Consider the following 19410-nt stretch of genomic DNA (forward strand, 5'->3'; position numbering starts at 1 on the left):
CAGATGGCCGACAGGCACATGAAAAGATGTTCCACATCACTAATCATCAGGGAAATGCAAATCAAAACTACACTAAGATATCACCTTACACCTATTAGAATGGCTATAATCACCAAGACAAAAAATAACAAATGTTGGAGAGGATACGGAGAAAAGGGACCCTCATACACTGCTGGCGGGAATGCAAACTGGTGCAGCCACTATGGAAGACAGTATGGAGATTTCTCAAAAAATTAAAAATAGAAATATCATATGACCCAGTTATCCCACTACTGTGTATTTATCCAAACAACTTGAAATCAACAATTCAAAGAGACCCATGTACCCCTATGTTCACTGCAGCATTATTCACAACAGCCAAGACATGGAAGCAACCCAAGTGCCCATCAACTGATGATTGGATAAAGAAGATGTGGTATATATACACAATGGACTACTACTCAGCCATAAAAAAGACAAAATTGTCCCCTTTGCAACAACATGGATGGACCTTGAGGGTATTTTGTTAAACGAGATAAGGCAGAGAAAGACAAACACCATATGATTTCACTCACATGTGGGAGATAAACTAACACATGGACAAAGAGAACAGATTAGCAGTTACCAGAAGGGAAGGGGGTCAGGGGGTGGGGATAAGGGGTAAAGGGCACATTTATATGGTGACTGACAAATAATAATGTACAACTGAAATTCACAATGTTATAAACTATTATGACCTCAATAAGATAAAATAAAATTTAAAAATACCAGGGAACCATCCCAACACCAAACTAGGTCTGGGATGGAACCAAGGAATCTGCATTTGTAAAGCTCCCTCGGTAATGCTGACCATCAGCCAGCTCTGAGAACTACCGAACAAAGTGAGGTGTGAACACCAGGGTCTCCCGACTTCCCAGAATGGAAAGGGGGATCTCTGAGGAAAAGAGCAAACAGACAAAGATGTTAATTCAGACTCTTCAGATTGGCAAAATGTAAAAAGTCTGATGCTATCAATGGTGAGGACACGGAAGAACAGGGGGACCAAGATTAGCACAGCACTTGGGAGAACGAGTTGACGGTATCTGGGAGGCTTAAAGAGGTATATATCCTCCAACCCCACGGCTCTCCCTCTCGGTTCACGCCATGGAGAAAGACTGACAGATGCGCGATGGAGGCTGGAGCAGACGAGGCTACGCACAGCAGTGCTGTTTCTAATGGGAAAAACGTGGCAACTATCTAAATGTCTCTCAACAGGGAAGTGCACTAAGCCAAAGGAAGGGAAGTGTATCCGCACAAGGAGATACAGTCATGCCCCGCTTAACGACAGGGATAGGTTTCGAGGAATGTGTCCTTAGGCAATTTTGTCATTGTGTGAACGTCACAGAGGGCACTTACACCAACGTAGATGGTACAGCCTCTAGACACCTAGGCTCTATGGCACTAATCTTATGGGACCACCATCGCGTACGTGGTCCATCGCTGACTCAAACGTCATTATGCGGCACGTGACTGCACTATGACTCAGCTAAGATTAATGACGCAGGATTAAGTCTATAAACGGAAGTAAAGTTTTTTTAATTTTGAAGAAAAAACAGGAAGTGGAATAATGATACATACACAACAATGCCATTTATACAGAGAATAGAAACATGAAAACCACCATACATATTATTTGTACCCAAACATGTCTGACAAGACTATTTTAAAACTCTTAAGGACGATGAATTTGGAGTAAGAGTGGAGAATCTAGGAAAGGTACATGGGGCTTAGATTGAATCTACAATGTTTTATTTCTTTAAAAAAATCTTTTGAACTACAATACATGCAAAAAATATGGCTGAACCTCACAAACACAAATTTGAGCAAATGAACCCAGATACAAAACGGTTATCTACTGTACAATTTCCTTTTTACAAAGTTCAAAGAGAGACAAAACTAGTCAATAGAAGAAAGCAGGACAGAGGTTAGTTACACCCTTGGTTGGGGGGGTGGGGGAGGCAGTAAATGACCAGAAAAGCGCTCGAGGGAGCTACTAATGTGATGGTGGGCGGGATTCTGTTCCTGCTCTGGATGCTGGTCACATGAGTGTGTTAACTTTGTAAACACTTGAGCTGTGAACTTAGGATGTTTGCATTTTTCTCGGTGTATGTTGTATTTCAATAAAAGTTTCAAAAATATAAAGAGAAAATCTGAAATATATATGGTAAAATGATGCTGCTGAGTGGCCACTATATTTTCTTTCAGTAACTTCTGTGATTGTACAAAGGAAAAACCATTAAAAATATTTAATTACAACAAACGTGCCAAGACCATTCAATGGGGGAAATAATAGTCTGTTCAACAAATGGAGCTGGGACAACTGTATATCGACACGCAAAAGAATGAAGCTGAACCCCCATCTCACACCATACACAAAAATTAACTCAAAATGCATCAGTGACCTAAACTACGAAACTCTTGAAAAAAAAATACAGGGGTAAATTTTCATGGCTTTAGGTTTAGCAATAGACTCTTAGATATGACGTCAAAGTCCAGAGCAACAAAAGAAAAAATAGATAAATTGGACTTCATCAAAATTAGTAACTTCCGTGCATCAAAGGAATTTTATCAAGAAAGTGAAAAGACAACCTATAGAATGAGAAAATATTTGCATATCATATCTCTGATAAGGGCCTACATAAAAGACGAACAACTCAATTAAAAAGTGGCCAAAGGACTTACAACTCAACAACAAAAAGACAACTCAACTGAAAAGTGGGCAAAGGACTCGAAGAGACATTTCTCCACGGAATATATACAAGTGGCCAATAAGCATATGAAAAGATGCTCAACATCATTAGTCATTAGGGAAATGCAAATCAAAACCACAACGAAATACCACTTCACAACCACTAGAATAGCTATAATCAAAAAAACGGAGGGGCCGGCCCAGTGACACAGCAGTTAAGTTCCGACGTTCTGCTTTGGCGGCCTAGGGTTCACCGATTCAGATCCCAGGTGCAGACATGGTGCTGCTTGGCAAGCCGTGCTGTGGCAGGCATCCCACATATAAAGTAGAGGAAGATGGGCATGGATATTAGCTTAGGGCCAGTCTTCCTCAGCAAAAAGAGGAGGATTGGCAGCAGATGTTAGCTCAGGGCTAATCTTCCTCAAAAAAAAACACAAAAAACTGAAAATAACAAGTATTGGTGAGGATATGGAGAAACTAAATTCTTCACACATTGCTGGTGGGAATGTAAAATGGTGCATAATTGTAGAAAACAATTTGGAGGTTCTTCATAAAATCAAAAGAATTACCCAGCAGTTGAGTAATTGACCCAGCAATTCCACTCCTAGGTAAATGCCCAAAAGAATTGAAAACAGGTATTCAAATCCTTCTACACGAATGTCATAGCAGCATTATTCACAATAGCCAAAAGGCAGAAACAACCAAAGTGTGCATTGATGGATGGACAGATAAGCAACGTGGAAATCCATTCAGCCATAAGAGGAGGTGCAGGACTGATAGGTGCTACAGTGTAGATGAACACTGAAAACCTTACGCTAAGTGGAAAAAGCCTGACACAAAAGGTTACATGTTGTGTGATTCCATTTCTATGAAATATCCAGAACGGGTAAATCCACGGAGACAGAAAGCAGACTGGCGGCTGCCAGGGCCTAGGGGGAAGGAGGTACCGGGAGTGACCGCTTAACGGGTACGAGGTTTCCTTTCAGGATGATGAAAATTTTTTGAAACTTGACAGTAGTGATGTGATCGCACCGCACTGTGAATGTACTAAATGCCACTGGATTTCATACATTTGAAATGTTTAATTTACGCTAAGTGATTTCACCTCAATAAAAAATATATATATAACCAAAAGAGTATACAATGAGAAACGTATTATTACCAAGAAATGTCCAATCTACATGCATTAGATCTTTCACTCTAGGTCTGGATTAACCGGAAGCTGATCAGCTATCCGACGTCTGTCCAATGGATGAAGTCTCTTTCTTTCTGCTTCGGGAATTATCTTCCCTTGTTAGTTTGGATGACACACATCACAACAGAGGGTCAGAAAGGGGTGAGAAAGAATGTCGAGCCACAGGGACACACACAGTACACGGGGGGGGGTGGGTACCATTTGAAGTAAAAAATAAGACAACTCACCCTCACGATGATGCCCATGCGCTTGCTTTCGTAGGTGAAAGGGAAAAGCTGCAAGATGGTGAAGTTCAGGATCTGGTCGCCAGGGGTCCTCAGCTGCATGGAAGACTGATCTCGGCCCACCAGGGTTAGGCCCACACTTTCGGTCCACTGTACCAGGGCCACCTAAATGTAACACAGGGTCAAAGGTCAGACATTCAGTCAAGGCTCCCAGGTCAAGCAAATGAACACAAAGGTGGAAGGGGGCACAGTGACAGGCGGAGCGCAAGCAGTCACTGTGTCCCTGAGGAAGGCTGTGCTGGTCCAGTGATGGACCAGTGACAGCATCTGCTCCCCCTGGGCTGCGGGGCGCCTGCACTCACAGCTGCCCCCAAAGCTGCAACGCACCTTCTCTTCCAGGCCCAAAGGCAGGGTGTGCGTCAGAGCCGAGGCAGAGAGAACTGCAGAGGATCGAGAGTGATCAGCACAACCAGAGACCACTTCCAGAAGAATTCGCACCAAGAGGAGAAACAGACATGGGGAGGAAGGAGCAGGACGCTGGGGCAGTGGTCCACCGCCAGGCTCTCCTTTAAGCCTCACGAATACTTAACCGGGTGGGATCTACAGCGGTTTTCAATCAGGCAATTCTGCCTCTCAAGGGGCATCTGGCAATGTCTGGGGACATTTTTGGTTATCACAGTGAGGGGAGGTGTTGCATGCTACTGTGTGTGGACGCCAAGGATGCTGCTAAACACAACAGAAAATTATATCATCCCAGACATTGGTACTGCGGAGGGTGAGAAGACTGTCTACACAGACGAGGAAATCCAGGCTCGGAGAAGCTAATTCAGTTGCTCCCAGCCCACAGTCCTGCCCACCCCAACACTGCACTCCCAGAGGCAGGGACCAGCGGGACCCTTCTCTTAGCCTCAGTGAGGCCTGCCTCACCTCAGGGCAAAAGCTTGGGGGTCACAAACTCCAAGACAGGGGCCAGACCCATCAGGCCAGTGAGTGAAGAAGGCTGGGTGGGGCCTGTGGCAAGGGGGAGCCAGAGCCCCATCTAAGGGGGCAGCACCACCATGACGCACTGGCCAAGTAGCTGCCCCATGGGAAGGTGGCCCAGGATGACCAGAGCTTCCAGTTTCTCAAGAAACAACAGCAACCTGGACTTGTCCCTGAGATCTCTTTTACATGTAAGCAATTAATTCGCATGTCTTAAAAGCCCGTGAAGAAAATAAAACGTGTCTGCATGTCAATCTGGCCTGGGGTCTCCAGGAAAAGAAGGAAATAGGAGGGCAAAAGGAAAGAAGAGGTGGAGACACGAGAGAGACTGGGGAGGGGTCGGAGACCACCGATCCTCCCCCACTTGCCCTTCCCCCACTGCCTGGGGCGGCGGGCAGGAGGAAGGACGAGGAACCCACAGTGTGGCTGCGGGCCAAACGACAGGGGCATCCTGCTCCCTCGTGGGACAGCCCATTGAGGCAGGAGTTACCAGCTCCACCTGAAGGATGGAGAACCTGAGACTCAGGCAAGGTGAGCTGCCCTCGGCCGGCAGCAGTGACGGGCTGCGACGGGCTCTGCAGGCCTACCGCCCCCGTAAGGGGCCCAAGGGAAAGCGCCAATCCCGGACCTCCGCATGCCTCTTCTCGAATCACCGGGGCCCACGTCAGGGTGCATGCACATGAGCGCATCCTCTGTGGGTGCCTGGCCGCAGTCCGACATCCCCCTGACACACTGTCACCGTTAGAAAGTCAGTGGGAGGTGTGGTGGACTGGACAATGGCCCCGAAGATGCCCACGTCTCAACCCCCAGAACCTGTGAATATTACCTTATCTGGAAAAAGGGACTGTGCAGATGTGATTAAGATTGAGGACCCTGAAACGGGGAGATTATCCTGGATTATGCAGGTGGGTCCAACGTAATCACACAAATCGTCCAAAAGGGCAACTTTCCTGCCTGCGGCCCCAGAGAAGAGTGAGAGGAGGAGGGTCAGAGAGATGAGAGGTCGCTGGCTTGGAAGATGGAGGAGGGGACCATAAACCAAGGAATGCGTGCAGCCTCTGGGAGCTGGAAAGGCAACGAAGCCATTCTTCCCTGGGCCTCCAGGAGGAAGCAGCCCTGCCGACACCTGATTACAGCTCGGGGAGACCCAGTTCGGGCTCTGACCACAGAAGCGGAACAGGACCAATCTGTGCTATTTTAAAACATCAGCACCAAAGAGAAACAAGCACAGGAGGCTTCCAGTTTTAATGCCAAACAAGATGCCCCTTCCTTCCGATCCTAGTGCAAGGGCACGGTGTCTGAAAACGACAAAAGAAAAGGTGCCCCCTCCTCCTTTCTTCTTATAAAAATTAATCTCTAGGGAAAGAAAAGGAGGCAGTTTTAGGAGAGTGTCGACTTGAGGAGTGAGGGAAGGCGACAGAGAAAGGGGTATCCAGGAGGCAGCATCTCCCTGCCACGTGTTCTCATCTTCAAGCCTGGGAGTGCGCACACGGGCGCTCACGCCATGACTCTGCAGTGTCTGCAGGTCTGAGCTACTTCATAAGGATGTTCTGTCACTGAGGGGGGCGGAAGGTACAGGACGGAGTCTCGGGCAGTGCAGCTCGCCTCAAGCATTCTGCTTTAGGGTTCTTCCTAAGTTTCCACTCCTTCAACCAAGAGACACTCAGCAAGAGCAGCCGGCCACTCGCGGTTGTTTCTGGAACCCCTGGGCTTTATCTCAGCTGTAGTGCTGCACCCTGGAGGGGTGGGGCTCAAACTGGAGCTCACAACTGGGTTCAGCCCAGCTCTAACACCCGCCCCAGCCCTTCCCTGGGCCTCTGAAAATACGGGGCATGAAGCAGATTATCTCTCGTTGCCGTCCCACCTCTGAACATCCTGTTTAGACATCTTTGGTGGCCTATCCTCAGATATCTAACTAGGTTTCTACTGCTGATATTAGCTGAATTTACATTAGCAAGAAGCCATTCTCCAAGAATGGGAAACTCTATCCTCTTTTAACAATGTCCTAACAAGTCAACCGGGATTACCGTGAATTAGCTTTCAAATCTGACCAACGGAAGGAGCCGTCACACAGACCTCCACCTCCACAGAAACGCCGAATGGAACAAGGATTTTTTATTTTTTTATTTTCTATTTTTTTGCTATTAGCCTGCGTAAGTCTTTGGAAACCCATTCGTTTATTTGTTTAATTCAGTGATTCTGACTTGCAGTATGGCCTGTCTTATCTGCTAATGATCTTCTTTCAAAGTTTAAAATGAACAAATCAGTAAAAATTGGTATATACAAAATCATCCTACCTGTATATATAAAAATGCTTTGGTAAACGCATTAAAATGTATACAGGGTGACACGCGTGAAAAGAAATCTACCTTTTACTTTTATCTCTCTATACTACTAAAATATTTTAGGATGTACATACATTTTTTATTTTTCATTTTAATTAAGTAAATAAATATCCCAACACAATACAAGATATTATAAATACCTAGGTAGATAAAGCCCCAAAATGTTGACTAAATTTACATCCTTCTTTACATACCAATTTAGTAACAAAGAAAAAGAAAAATTCTTCTATGGATGCTTTCAAACATGATTGTTGTTGAAAGGATTTTTTCATTCTGGTTTTTAAGCAGCTGCTACTTCACCCCTTAAAAGCCTGTTGAAGTGTTGAGAAAAGTCTGTAATATTGAGCTTCAAGGAGATATGCTAACTCCCCCCAAAGCCCGCTCCTAACTTCAGTCGAGAACGATTCTGGACTGCAGAAGCGCAAGTGGCTTCCAGGGCTGTGGAGGTGGTTCTGCCCTCGGCCAGCCCAGCCCCCGACGCCACGGACCCCACAGGACCGTGTCAGAGGAAAAGTCGACCTATAAACTGACACGATCAACGACGACAAATGTTCTTGATGACGAATGAATTACAACTTCGGGCAAACATCTTTGAACCGCGCTTTCTTCTACAGCAGACCTCTCAATGGAGTCAAGGAACCTCCCAGACCATGCTGCCCCCGCCCCTCGGGTCCACGTCCTAATCACAACAGCCTCGTCTCCTTGGGGGTTGATTCCAACAGGACAGGAGCCCTGTGGGGGCTTTCACTCCCACCTGCCACTCTTCTGCTCCAACTTTAACATAAGTCAGCGTTCATTTAAAGCTACTTTCTAACAGGACATATAAAATGCCCCCAGGTCCTACTGAGAAGAGACTGGTTTAGAATTGGGGCACACTAACCCTTCTCGATGGCAGCAGGGACAAACATTACAGGGGTAAGGTGAGCGAAATGCATTCCTTTCCAAAACAAGATGATGCAAAATGAGGCCACTTGTTATTCTGGGGGGGGCCGGGCTTCCGTGCACAAGAATCATTTGATGTCGCCAAATCACAAAGGATTTCGGGGTCCTGAGTCTCGCTGTCCTTAACAGCCAGAGTGGGGTCTCAGGAGGCCTTGGGTCAGAATATCCAGGGGTCAGAGCAGCAGCAGAAAAAGAAAACTCATTAAGGTGAATGAATGAACAAATAAATTAGATGCAAACTCGACCAAATGCTGGAAACCAAGAAAGGGGCAGAGAGGGGCCCCGGCTCAGGAGTCTGCTGCGTGTTCCGCGCGGGATCAGGAAACCAAAGGACAGAGGCTACTGCTTCCCCTCCTAAAATGCCATCCGAAGAATTCCTGCCAGAGCTGTCCGTGAAAGGGCTTTTTCATCATTTGTGGATCAGCAATAAACCGCCTGTGACAAGTTGTAATAACTTTCCCTTTGTACCTGTGAATGTGTGCTTGGGAAGCACGCCAGAGCAGGCTAAAGAGCCTTGAGTTCTTGTCCAAAGCAGGATGCATCCTAATCATAAGCGCGTGCATGAATCCGGTGCCTGATTAAGGGGTTCTCTGGCGGCGTGCAGTAAGGTAAGCACCCAGGCTTACAAAGGGCAGCCAGTCTGCCCGGGTCCAGCCTTTCGAGACTACACATCGACCCCCAGACCTGACATACCCTTTACTTCATTAGGAAATATATTCGACAACGTGCCACAGCGGGGTTCCAGGTTGGAATGCCAACAGGGGTTGGGCAAGCAGCAGACAGGAACAGGGCAGGCCGCATAGGTGCCAGGGGTAAACTGAGGCAGCAGCCGCCCAGCTCAGCTAACCGCTGCCAGGTAGAAATGGGGCCCATTATTTCAGGATCTGAATTTTCTCAAGAGAAGCTGATTTTATATAACATTAAGTGATTTTTAAATGTTGCTGCAGATTTTTTTTTTAACATAGCATGGAGCAAACAAAACACAGCCCACTATGTTTAAGAATCAGTGGACGAGATGCTGTAGTAAAAGGGCACTCTCTGGTCCAAATTTCTTTGATCCTGTAGTTGAAATTCAGCTTCCATCACTTAACTCCAATAAAAATTACTATTTGAGAAGAAAGAAGGGCATCATCTCCCTAAAAACTTAGCCACTTAGAAATGACCATTCACTTAGGTCCATTCTAGGCCAACATTAACATGACATGGGACAGCACGCTTGCACCTGTGACCCACGGATGAGCTGATACCAAGGGAGGCTCACCTGTCAGTTTTCTACAGCGTCCCTGAAACACTCTGCTCCTGTCTTACACAGCTCCCCCCCCAACCTTCTGAGCAACCAAACCCTATTTCAAGACTCTAGCCTGGTGGTTAATAAATAACACTGATGGAGGACGTTTTCCTTAAGTTCCCAACCTCTGTTCTCTGACCTCACCCTCGGGTCTGAGGTCATGGCAGTGTGACGGTAAAGCCCCACCAGCCTCCTAAATCTTTCTGACTCAACACTCTGAGCCCGTTTGTGCACACGTCTGAATGCTGTCATTGTCCAAGGGCCTGGAGCTGAGGCCTGGGGCTATGAGAAGGCATTTCGGGGACAAGCACACACCTGAGACACGAGTGCATTCATGGAAGAAAAAACCTCAGGGCCACAGAAGGACTGAGACTGCAGGTCCCCCTCAAAGCCACGTGCTCACCTGTCCCCACTGACGTTTATCCTCACTCTCTGCAACAGGGCTAAGAAAACGCAAAACGAGATGTGCCTTTTACAGACACCCTCAGAGATGTGCAGAGACTGAATACACGACCTTAGTGATGACGGCCAAAAGTGAGAGACCACCTAAACAATATGCTTGGGAGACAGAAGAAATACACCACAAATCTTATCACAGACGGTTACTGGAAAGGGATAATACAATATACTACTAAGTGATCAAATCAGGATGGATGTGGAATGACAGTAAATTTTAAATTATATGTATAGAAGAGAGAGAGGAAGAAACCTCAAAATGTCTTTAGGTGTTTTCCTCTAATTTTTAAATTTTTCTGTAAAAAGCTCATGCTACTCTGATAACAAGAGGAAAAAATAAAAATAAAATCTGCTTCTAGATTAGCTGTATCTTCGTTGTATTTTTACATCACTCCTGTGTATAACTCCCAGCACCTGGACGTTGCAGATGGATGCAGAAGGCTCTCCGCCTATCCACTCTGCCATCAGGACGAGAGTCCCACTCGCACAGCTCCTTGCCCAGCTCTCACAGCCCCTTGGAGGGGCTGTTTCAGGGCTACCGTGGCGTAGCGGAGGCACACACTCTCTGGTTTTCCTTTCTACGGGCAGGATCCTGGAGGGAGGGACGGTAAAGGCAAGACACTCCAAAGGAAGGCTTCTGGGGTCTGGGCAAAGAAGGTTTATCATCACCAAACTTGATGAGAAAAGAGGGAAGGGACAAAAAAACGTCCCACTGAGCCTGGAAGAACAGAGACACTGAACACTTTCTCACAACAGGCCACTCAAGGGGACGGGAGCAGGAAAGAAGAATCGGACACTCTGGAACCTCACCCAGTATCAGCCCTGAGTTCCCCCAACGCAGGAGCTTAACTCTCCGTGGCACTTCGTGAGTTGACAAAGCACTTTCAAGCCATCATCCCACGGGGAGGGAGGTGGCACTGCAGGGTTCCGAGTCCAGCCTCTGATGTGGGCTGCCTGGTTTTAATCTTGCCAGCCATGTGACCTTGCAAACGTTCCTTAGCCAATCTACACCCATCTGCAAAACAGGCACAATCACAGTGACCCTGGGTCATAAAGGATGCCCACTGCATGCTACCTGGCACAGAGCACACATTCAACAGGTGGCCGTTTCCTCCTGCTGTTGGAACCACTGCTGTCCTGCCTGCCATGTTCTCTTCTCTAAGGCCTGGGAGCCCAGGGGGCCTAGGGCTATCGGCCCCTCTTTACCCATGAGGCTAACGCAGCTTAAAAGCATGCAGCTCATCGAGTCAGACCCTGGAAGTCAAACATGGCCAGCAACTGCCCCGGGGGCTGAGGAGGGGCGACGTGATGCCCTCGTCTCTCAAGAAAGTTAGTGGAAAGGAGGGCGTTGAAATGCAGACGTCCGTTTAATGCCACCAAGAGACTACAGGGACACACAGCTTCCCAGCACTTCAATAAAACTCAGCCCCTGCTGACGTCACAGCACATCAATGCTGCACACACTGACATGCTTTAAAGATGAGTTATGGAAGGCAAGGCGCAAGCCTGTATCTATAATTTACAACTGTGCTTTCAAATTTCGAAAACAAGTTAATAATCAAAGGAGGAGGAAAATCCTAATATATGCAAAGAACGATTTCTACGAGGATACTCAGGTGTTGCTAACAGCAGCTGGCTCAGAGGAGGTCTGGGAGAGGGGCCCGTTAGAGACTGGAGGTCTCCTGGGAGGAGGGACACAGACTCCTCACTCTGCGCCACGAGCACGAGGGAGCCACACAGAACATTCTCTACGTTACCCAGAACTTGCAATTAATGACTCTGAAAGCATTGAGCTATTCAAGGGACAGCCACCTACATCAAGACACTTCCATTCAGACTGTCATCCACACAGACACACGCACATATACACACATGTGTGCACATATACACATACCTGCACACAAAATCATACAGGAATATGAAAACCGTACGCGCCTATCACTTCCCCTTCCTCCTTCCGTGGACTACAGGATGATTCTGTACTACATAAAACAATATGTTTCCAAATATATGGATAAATATACGCATAAATTTAGGGAAAATCTATACCAGCACATAAACAGTAATTATCACTAGGCAGTGAGAATTACAGGTTACGCTTATCAACTTCTTTTTGAATCTACAATTTCTACTTTCTCTGTAATGAAGACATTAGCCCTTGTGATTGTAAAAGCTTAAAAAACCTTAATATCAAAGAATTCATGGGAAAGACAAAAAATGAGTCATGGGGTTGACTCTACCCGCTTGTAGGAGAGCACCGCCTTCGGCAGCCACGCCAAGAAACACGTATGTTACAAACTGCGTCACCACCGCGACCCCCTCCCTCTCTCACGGGACCCCACCTCTCACACCGCCGAATACCCTGGAAACGATGGGAGGCTGTCTGGGCTGAAACCTTCGTACTCGAGCATCGCAGGAGCACTTCTCTGGCCAGATCGCATCTACTTCATTTCCCCCGGGAGTTACTGTACTGCGGCGGGGAGGGCCCAGCGCCCTCGGGCTGTAACCAATAGCTGAATAAAGACACTTCAAGGCCTCCAAAGAGGAATGTGCACAGGAAACAAATTTAGGAAATCCTGCTTTCTGTTACAGGAAATGAATCCCACGCCAACTGGCAGAAATTACTCCAGCAGCTCCAGAGAAAAACGAATACTGGCTTCTTTCTAATATGTATTCCATCAACTGACCTTGCCTAGACCAGCACTGTTTTATTGATATAGAATTTCAAAGGTAGGATTCTAGACCCAGCCACGTCTCTGCGGAATCCCACAGGGATGTGGAAACAGTGCAGCTTTCTGAAAGATTTCCCTGGAATTAGATTTAGCCAACTTTCTGTCACATGGGGTATTTATATAAACAGCCCTGTGTTTTGCAGTACACTTCTTTTGAAATTGTTTAGAAGGCCGGTCAGTAAAATATTAGCAGTGGTTACATCTTTAGTTAGTAGGATTATGGTTTTTTTTCTCTTCAGGATTCTCACATATTCTACCATAAACATGGAATAAGTGTGTAATAAAAAATAATAAAGTCGTGGGGAAAAAAAAGATACCAATAAGGTAACATTGACCTCTGTGAAGACAGCAAAGGCCAAAAGAAATTTTTTTTTCAATCATTACTCAGATCTTAGAAAAACAAGACAAATCTGAATCCGAGTACACTTAATGGACAGAAGAGATTAAGAAAAAAACTACTCACTTTGAAAAAAAGCATTCCTTGAAAGGTTTACCCTTACGGAAAGATCTCTGCCTAGCACTAAAACAAATATATCAAAGTTCCGTGGAAACAAGGGTGGGGGCAGGCATTGAAGGCCTCCGCATAGGCACATCCACGGCCAGCAGGGTGTGCGGAGCGCAGAGGCAGGGGTGCGGATCAGATCCCTGACAGCTGGAACTTGTTCAAATTCAAATTCCATCAAAAACCCAAAAGCTACAGGTTCCCCATCCCTAACTAACTAGCAAGAATCTGATCTTTTCTCACAGCTCCATTCAGTGGCGTCCTCCTCCCATTCTCAAACGGAAAAGTGAGATCAAACAGACCAACCCTGGGTGAAGAAATGATGACAAATTTTGGTCACTATGACAAGTCCAAGTGGATCCGTAGGACCATCCATACCTATCACACCTATCCTTCCTCCCCGCTCTCTCTCTCTCAACCAATTCCCCTCTCACAATCAGGCCAAGGACTGCAACATTTTTCACCCCTAAAACACCTGGTTCCAGCGTCGACGGTTTTGGATGAACTGGGTTTGTGGCTTGAGCTGCTCCACGAACACCAAGCCGACTGGAAGGAGGAGTCTCGCAGGGGACAGACACATTGCATGGCCCAAAAAAAGAGAAAGAAGCAATCCAACAGGAAAAGACACATCCGAGCGTCCTTTCACATCTGAACTTTGGAAAAGATTCTCGTGGTGCCCTCCCCCAGCCGCCATTCACCACAGGCTCACTGATGTTCTCAGGTGAGTCCAGACCTTTAAAACACCTCACTGACGGGAGAAGCCCCCTCTCTCTTTCTTAAAATGAACAAAAAAAGAGTAATTGAGGGTCCTTGTGAGAGTGGTGGAAGAGCAAAATGGTTAAAAAAAAATTCTGGGATGCACTCTGGTTATTTATATCATGAGCCTTAAAAACACTCTTCAGTTTGACCCACAGGATTTATGGACTGCCTACGAAGGGCCTCACAACACCCTCTCGTCGGTCCAGCGTCACGGACGCGTGGAGGCACAGCAAGGATAAGTAGCTCACCCAGGTGTGGAGCTGGGACCCCAAGACTCACGCGCTCAAACATCTCTTCTTGTTCCCTCCCTAGGGGCATGGGCTGCTGCCCACGTAGCACTTGACTCCACAGGGCCTCGCCCATCACAGGCGCTCAAAAACACCTGTTGAGTTAACGACCCAATCACACCACTTCTAGAAATACCAGGTGCAAGGATGCTCATTGCAAATGTTTATAAACACTGTTGCCAAAAATTTGAAATAACCTAAATTCCAATAATATGAGAACAGTTAAAGATATTAGGGTACATAAACACATAGTGTTTCTGAAAAACTGGTTTTTAATAATATCCAAGAAAATTAAAAAACAGGCATGATAAAATGTTAAGTGAAAAAAGAGGGATACAAAACCCTATCTATATGAAAAGTCTCATTTCTTTAAGAAAAAAATATATGAAAAGACAGTGGAAGGCTATTTATCAAATTAATAAAAATTAATATATAGTGGCTTCTGAAAAATGGTTTAGTAAAAAGATTCAGAGTCTGGACTCTGAAAACAAACTCCCTGGGTTAACAGCCCGGCCCTGTCGCTTAGGGGGCTGGTGTCGTTAAGATTAATTAGCAAGAGAAAATGGCAGCTTTACTGCGAGGAAGCCCAGGAGGTACCATGTTAGCCAAGTGACCCAAGTTCACATCTCCAAGAGCGGGACACACCGTCACGTGCATCCTGTGCCTCCTGATGACACGCACCGAGGAGGATGGTGCCAACAATGCACAACCTGAGTCGACATGGTAAGAAAATGTCAGACAGACCCAAACGGAGGGACAGTCTACAAGATAATCAGCCTGTATTGTTCAAAAGTGTCAAGGCCATGCAAGTCAAGAAAAGCTGAGGACCTGTTCCAGATTAAAATGGACTGAGGAGGCGTGACATCCGAATGTGGCGTGTGCTCCTGGGTTGGATTCTGATCTGGGGAAAATCTTGTGTGTGTGAAAAAGTAAGCGGGACAGGTGATGAAATTTTAATAAGATCTGCAGGTTAGATAAGAATCCTGTATCAATGTTAATTTCCTGGTTCTGAAAACTATCCTTGTTTTTTAGAAAGAGAAGCAAAATATTGTGGAATAATAAGGGGTCATGCCTGATGCCTATTCCTCAAAGGGAAGAGAGACGATGACAAAGCAAAGGTGGAAAAATGTTAACGTGGGAGGAAGCTGAGTGAAGTCTGGCAAAGGAGAATTCTTGGTACTAATTTTCCAACTTTCCCCTAAGTCTGAAATTATCTCAAAATAAAAATGTGTAAAAAAATCCAGGGACTTTCGGCTCTCTGTCCTTGACTTTTCTCTCCTGAAAATTGGGTGATAATAGTGCCTTTTAGTTGCTGGGAAGTTAAATGAGATGATACACAGAAAGCACATCAAATGGAACGAGATGTTCACCATGCGCTGGTGGAAGGTAACCTATTGTCAGTCATGAGATGGACCCATTTTCCTCTTTAAAGTCTTCTGAAATTTCCAAGTTTTCTACACTGAATAAAAATTGTTTGCATAATCAGAATAAAAGTTTTCTTTAAGGAAGGAGGGGAAGGAAGGAGGGAGGGAGGGGAGAGGGAAGCTGGAAGAAAAAAGACCAAAATGTTAACCAGTTGGTGAAACACAAGGCTGTGTCTGAATTACACTCAAGTCAGGGGGCCGGAGGATATGATACTGTTTTCATGCTGGGCGAGTTCTCTGCCCACACATACACACACACGACACCCTAAAAGGGAACCCAATCAGGGGCTTGTTAGAGAAATATTAAAGGAACAACTGTGCTTCCAGGCCCTGTGGTCCTGAACATGGGATCAAATGAATCCTTTAGGTTTTAACAAGAGAATACACTTAGATATGAACAGCAGTTTAGAAATATGCGGCTTACTGGACTTAAAATTAAAAACTTGTGTTTCAGGGGCTGGCCCCGTGGCCGACTGGTTGAGTTCCCACGCTCCGCATCAGTGGCCTGGGGTTTCACCGGTTCAGATCCTGGGTGCGGATGTGGCACCGCTCATCAAGCCATGCTGAGGTGGCATCCCACATGCCACAACTAGAAGGACCCACAACTAAAACATACACTATGTACTGGGGGGATTTGGGGAGAATAAGCAGGAAAAAAAAAAGAAGACTGGCAACAGTTGTTAGCTCAGGTGCCAATCTATAAAAAAAAAAACACTTGTGTTTCAAAAGTCACCATCAACAAGGTAAAAAGATAGCCTTCAGAGTGGGAGAAAATATTTGGAAATTATAAATCTGAGAAGACTTTTATCTAGAACATACAAAGCAATCTTACAACTCAATAATAAAATGGCATAAGACGATTAAAATGGGGAAAGGATATGGATAGAAATTCTCCAAAGAAAATATACAAATAGCCAACAAGCACATGAAAAGATGCTCAACATTGTTGGCCATCAGGGAAGCGCAAATCCAAACCACAACGAGATTGTACTTCTCACTCTCTAGGACGGCTAGAACGAAAAGGACCAACAATTACAAGTGTTGACAAAGATGTGGAGAAATTGGAACCCTCATTCATTGCTGCTGGGAATGGAAAATGATGCAGCCGCTTTAGAAAACTGTGCGGCAGTTCCTCAGAAGGTTAAACGGAGAGTTACCACATGATCCAGCAATTCCACTCCTGTATTATACACCGTAAGAAACAAAAACAGGTCCACTCAAAAGCTTGTACACAAATGTTCATAGCAGCATCATCCATAATAGCAAAAAAAAAAAAAATAGAAGCAATCTACATGTCCATCAACTGATGAATGGATAAACAAAACATAGTAATATGCACACAATGGAATGTCATTCATCCATAAAAGGCATGAGGCACTGCCACCTGCTTCGACAGGAATGAATCCAGACACAAAAGGTCACATATTGTATGTTTCCATGTGTATGAAATGTACAAAATAGGCAAATCCATAGAGATAGGAAGTAGGTTGGTGGTTGCCTGGGGCTGAAGGGAGGGAGTCTAGGGGCGCACGCGCACGGAGTGCTTCCTTTGGGGTGATGAAAATGCTCTAAAATTGATGGTGGTCATGGTTGCGTAACTCCACGAAAATAATAAAACACACCCACGGAGCTGTATGCGTTCAATAGATGATTGCATGGAATGTGGACTATACCTTAACAAAGCTGTTGTTTTTTAAAAAAGGGATGCGGTTTGGATGGGATGTTGAGCCCCTTATGCACTAGCTGTACGAATTACAAACAAGACGTCCTGCTCTTCCCTAACTCAGGATGTATTGCAAATGCAAGACCATTTCTTAGAGGGAGACCAAGCCCTGCACACATCTGGACGCTGGCTTCCCTAGCGCCCTGCATCATGCCGGCTCCCGTCCGCCCTGGCAGCCAGCTTCCTCAGGGAGGCCCCACCTCGAGCACTCGGAGAACAGCTGGGCATCTCTCCGCGCCTCGCCACACCTGCCTGGGGGTTACCTCGTCTGGGCTGGACGCCTGATACACGCGGCAGGAGTCTTCATACTGCTTCTCGGCCTCGGCCTGGTCGGTCACGCCGTTGGACTCGTAAACGGGAGTCACGTTGTGGCAGAGCGCGATGGCCTTCACGGCTTCGTGCACGCGGCTGCTCATGGTCCGCCGGACTTTGGTGGTGAGCGTGGGGCCCTTCTGAGCAGGGGGGTCCTGGGATTGCTACAGGAAGAGAAAGGAACAAGGAAGATGACCAGGGATACGGAAGGGTCTGGAGAGTGTGGAAGAACCACCATGCGGAGTGACCCCTTTTCCTTCTATTGCTCTCACGCACGTAACTCTCAGGCAGATGTACGGTGATGCTGCAAGACACGGCACACAACTTTCAGGGGTCCAATCACACTTGGCCAAAAGAAAAGCAAAATCACTAGAGGAAAAATTTACAATTTAGTGAATGTGGGTGATTCTAGCTGTGCACCTGTGAATCTGTCCTCTTTTGGGTGCTGTTGGGGGCTGCCCTCCAGCAGAGTGAGGGCCCCTACACTGCAGGTGATCCTGGCGTTGTAGACCAGGGCTCCTCGACCTCGGCACCATCGACATGCGGGCAGATCACTCTGCTGGGGGGCCGTCCTGCGCATTGTAGGATGTTTAGCAGCATCCCTGGCCTCTGCCCACGAGATGACAGAAGAACCCCCAAGTTGGAACAAGCGACCAAAAAGGTCTTCAGATGCTGCCCAATGTTACACGGAGGCCCAAACCATCCCCGGTTGAGAGCCACTGTTCCAAACGTACATTCTTCTTGTTTTAAAACAGAAGGCAACAAGTTCGACTATGCTCCGTCGGGTAACAAACACCCAGGGCAGGTCCGGGGGGTGCATGAGAACCACCCCAAGGGAGCCTGGCTAGAGGAACTTACAGAAAGAGGACACCAAGCCCTCCACTGAAGGCGGATTTTCAAGAGTAACTTTAAATGGCTCAGTTTTTGCCTCCCATGCTGACTCTGGACCCTAAGCAGTCTAAGAAGCGGTTCCGTGGCTTCCACAGCCCTCATCCACGCCTTCGTTCTCTCCTCTCAACACATGGCTGGGCCTCCTAATGGGTTAAGTCTTGGGGAAATGGTTTCAAGCAACGTGGTAAAGAGTACTGAAGGTTAAGAAATCTGAGCTTTACTCCTGGATGTGCTGTGTGGCCTGGAGCAAGTCTGTCTGCTCCCTGGGCCTCGGTTTCCTCTAAGGGATAGGAGTGGCCTAGGGGGCAGCGTTCAACCCACGCCCTACACCCAGGTAGCAGGAATCCTGAGAAATTGGCTCAACACCACCAAATGTGGAGGGCAGGCAGCCCATTCCTACCTGGGCAACACATCGGGGGCCAGGAAGGCCTGTCTTTGGAGACAGGATTCTATCGCCTTGAAAAATAATAAAAAGTTCAGATCACTGGAAAAGACCACTTGTTAGCAGTCTACGGCTCCGTGTTCAATAAAACTGGCCCTCCCATGGTCCAGGGGCCCACCTCATCAGCCATCTTCTTCCTCATTCACTCTGCTTTAGCCATGCCTGCCTTTCTGTTCTTTGAATACTGCCACGCTTCTTCC

At 46.6% G+C, this 19410-nt stretch overlaps 1 protein-coding gene across 4 annotated transcripts in view; it reads right to left on the reverse strand.

Moving 5' to 3' along the window:
• ATP9A (ATPase phospholipid transporting 9A (putative)) overlaps positions 1–19410 on the reverse strand; it is a 126145-nt gene that overhangs the window by 30287 nt on the left and 76448 nt on the right. For all 4 annotated transcript variants that reach the window (XM_046678932.1, XM_046678933.1, XM_046678934.1 and 1 more), the window contains exons 14-15: positions 17829–18041; positions 4130–4291 (exon numbers count right to left, since the gene is read on the reverse strand). In XM_046678932.1, the coding sequence (XP_046534888.1) occupies positions 4130–4291; positions 17829–18041 (375 nt within the window). The remainder of the gene's footprint in view (positions 1–4129; positions 4292–17828; positions 18042–19410) is intronic.

This window comes from Equus quagga, chromosome 12 (assembly GCF_021613505.1).
Source record: "Equus quagga isolate Etosha38 chromosome 12, UCLA_HA_Equagga_1.0, whole genome shotgun sequence".
Classification (NCBI taxonomy): Eukaryota; Metazoa; Chordata; class Mammalia; order Perissodactyla; family Equidae; genus Equus; species Equus quagga.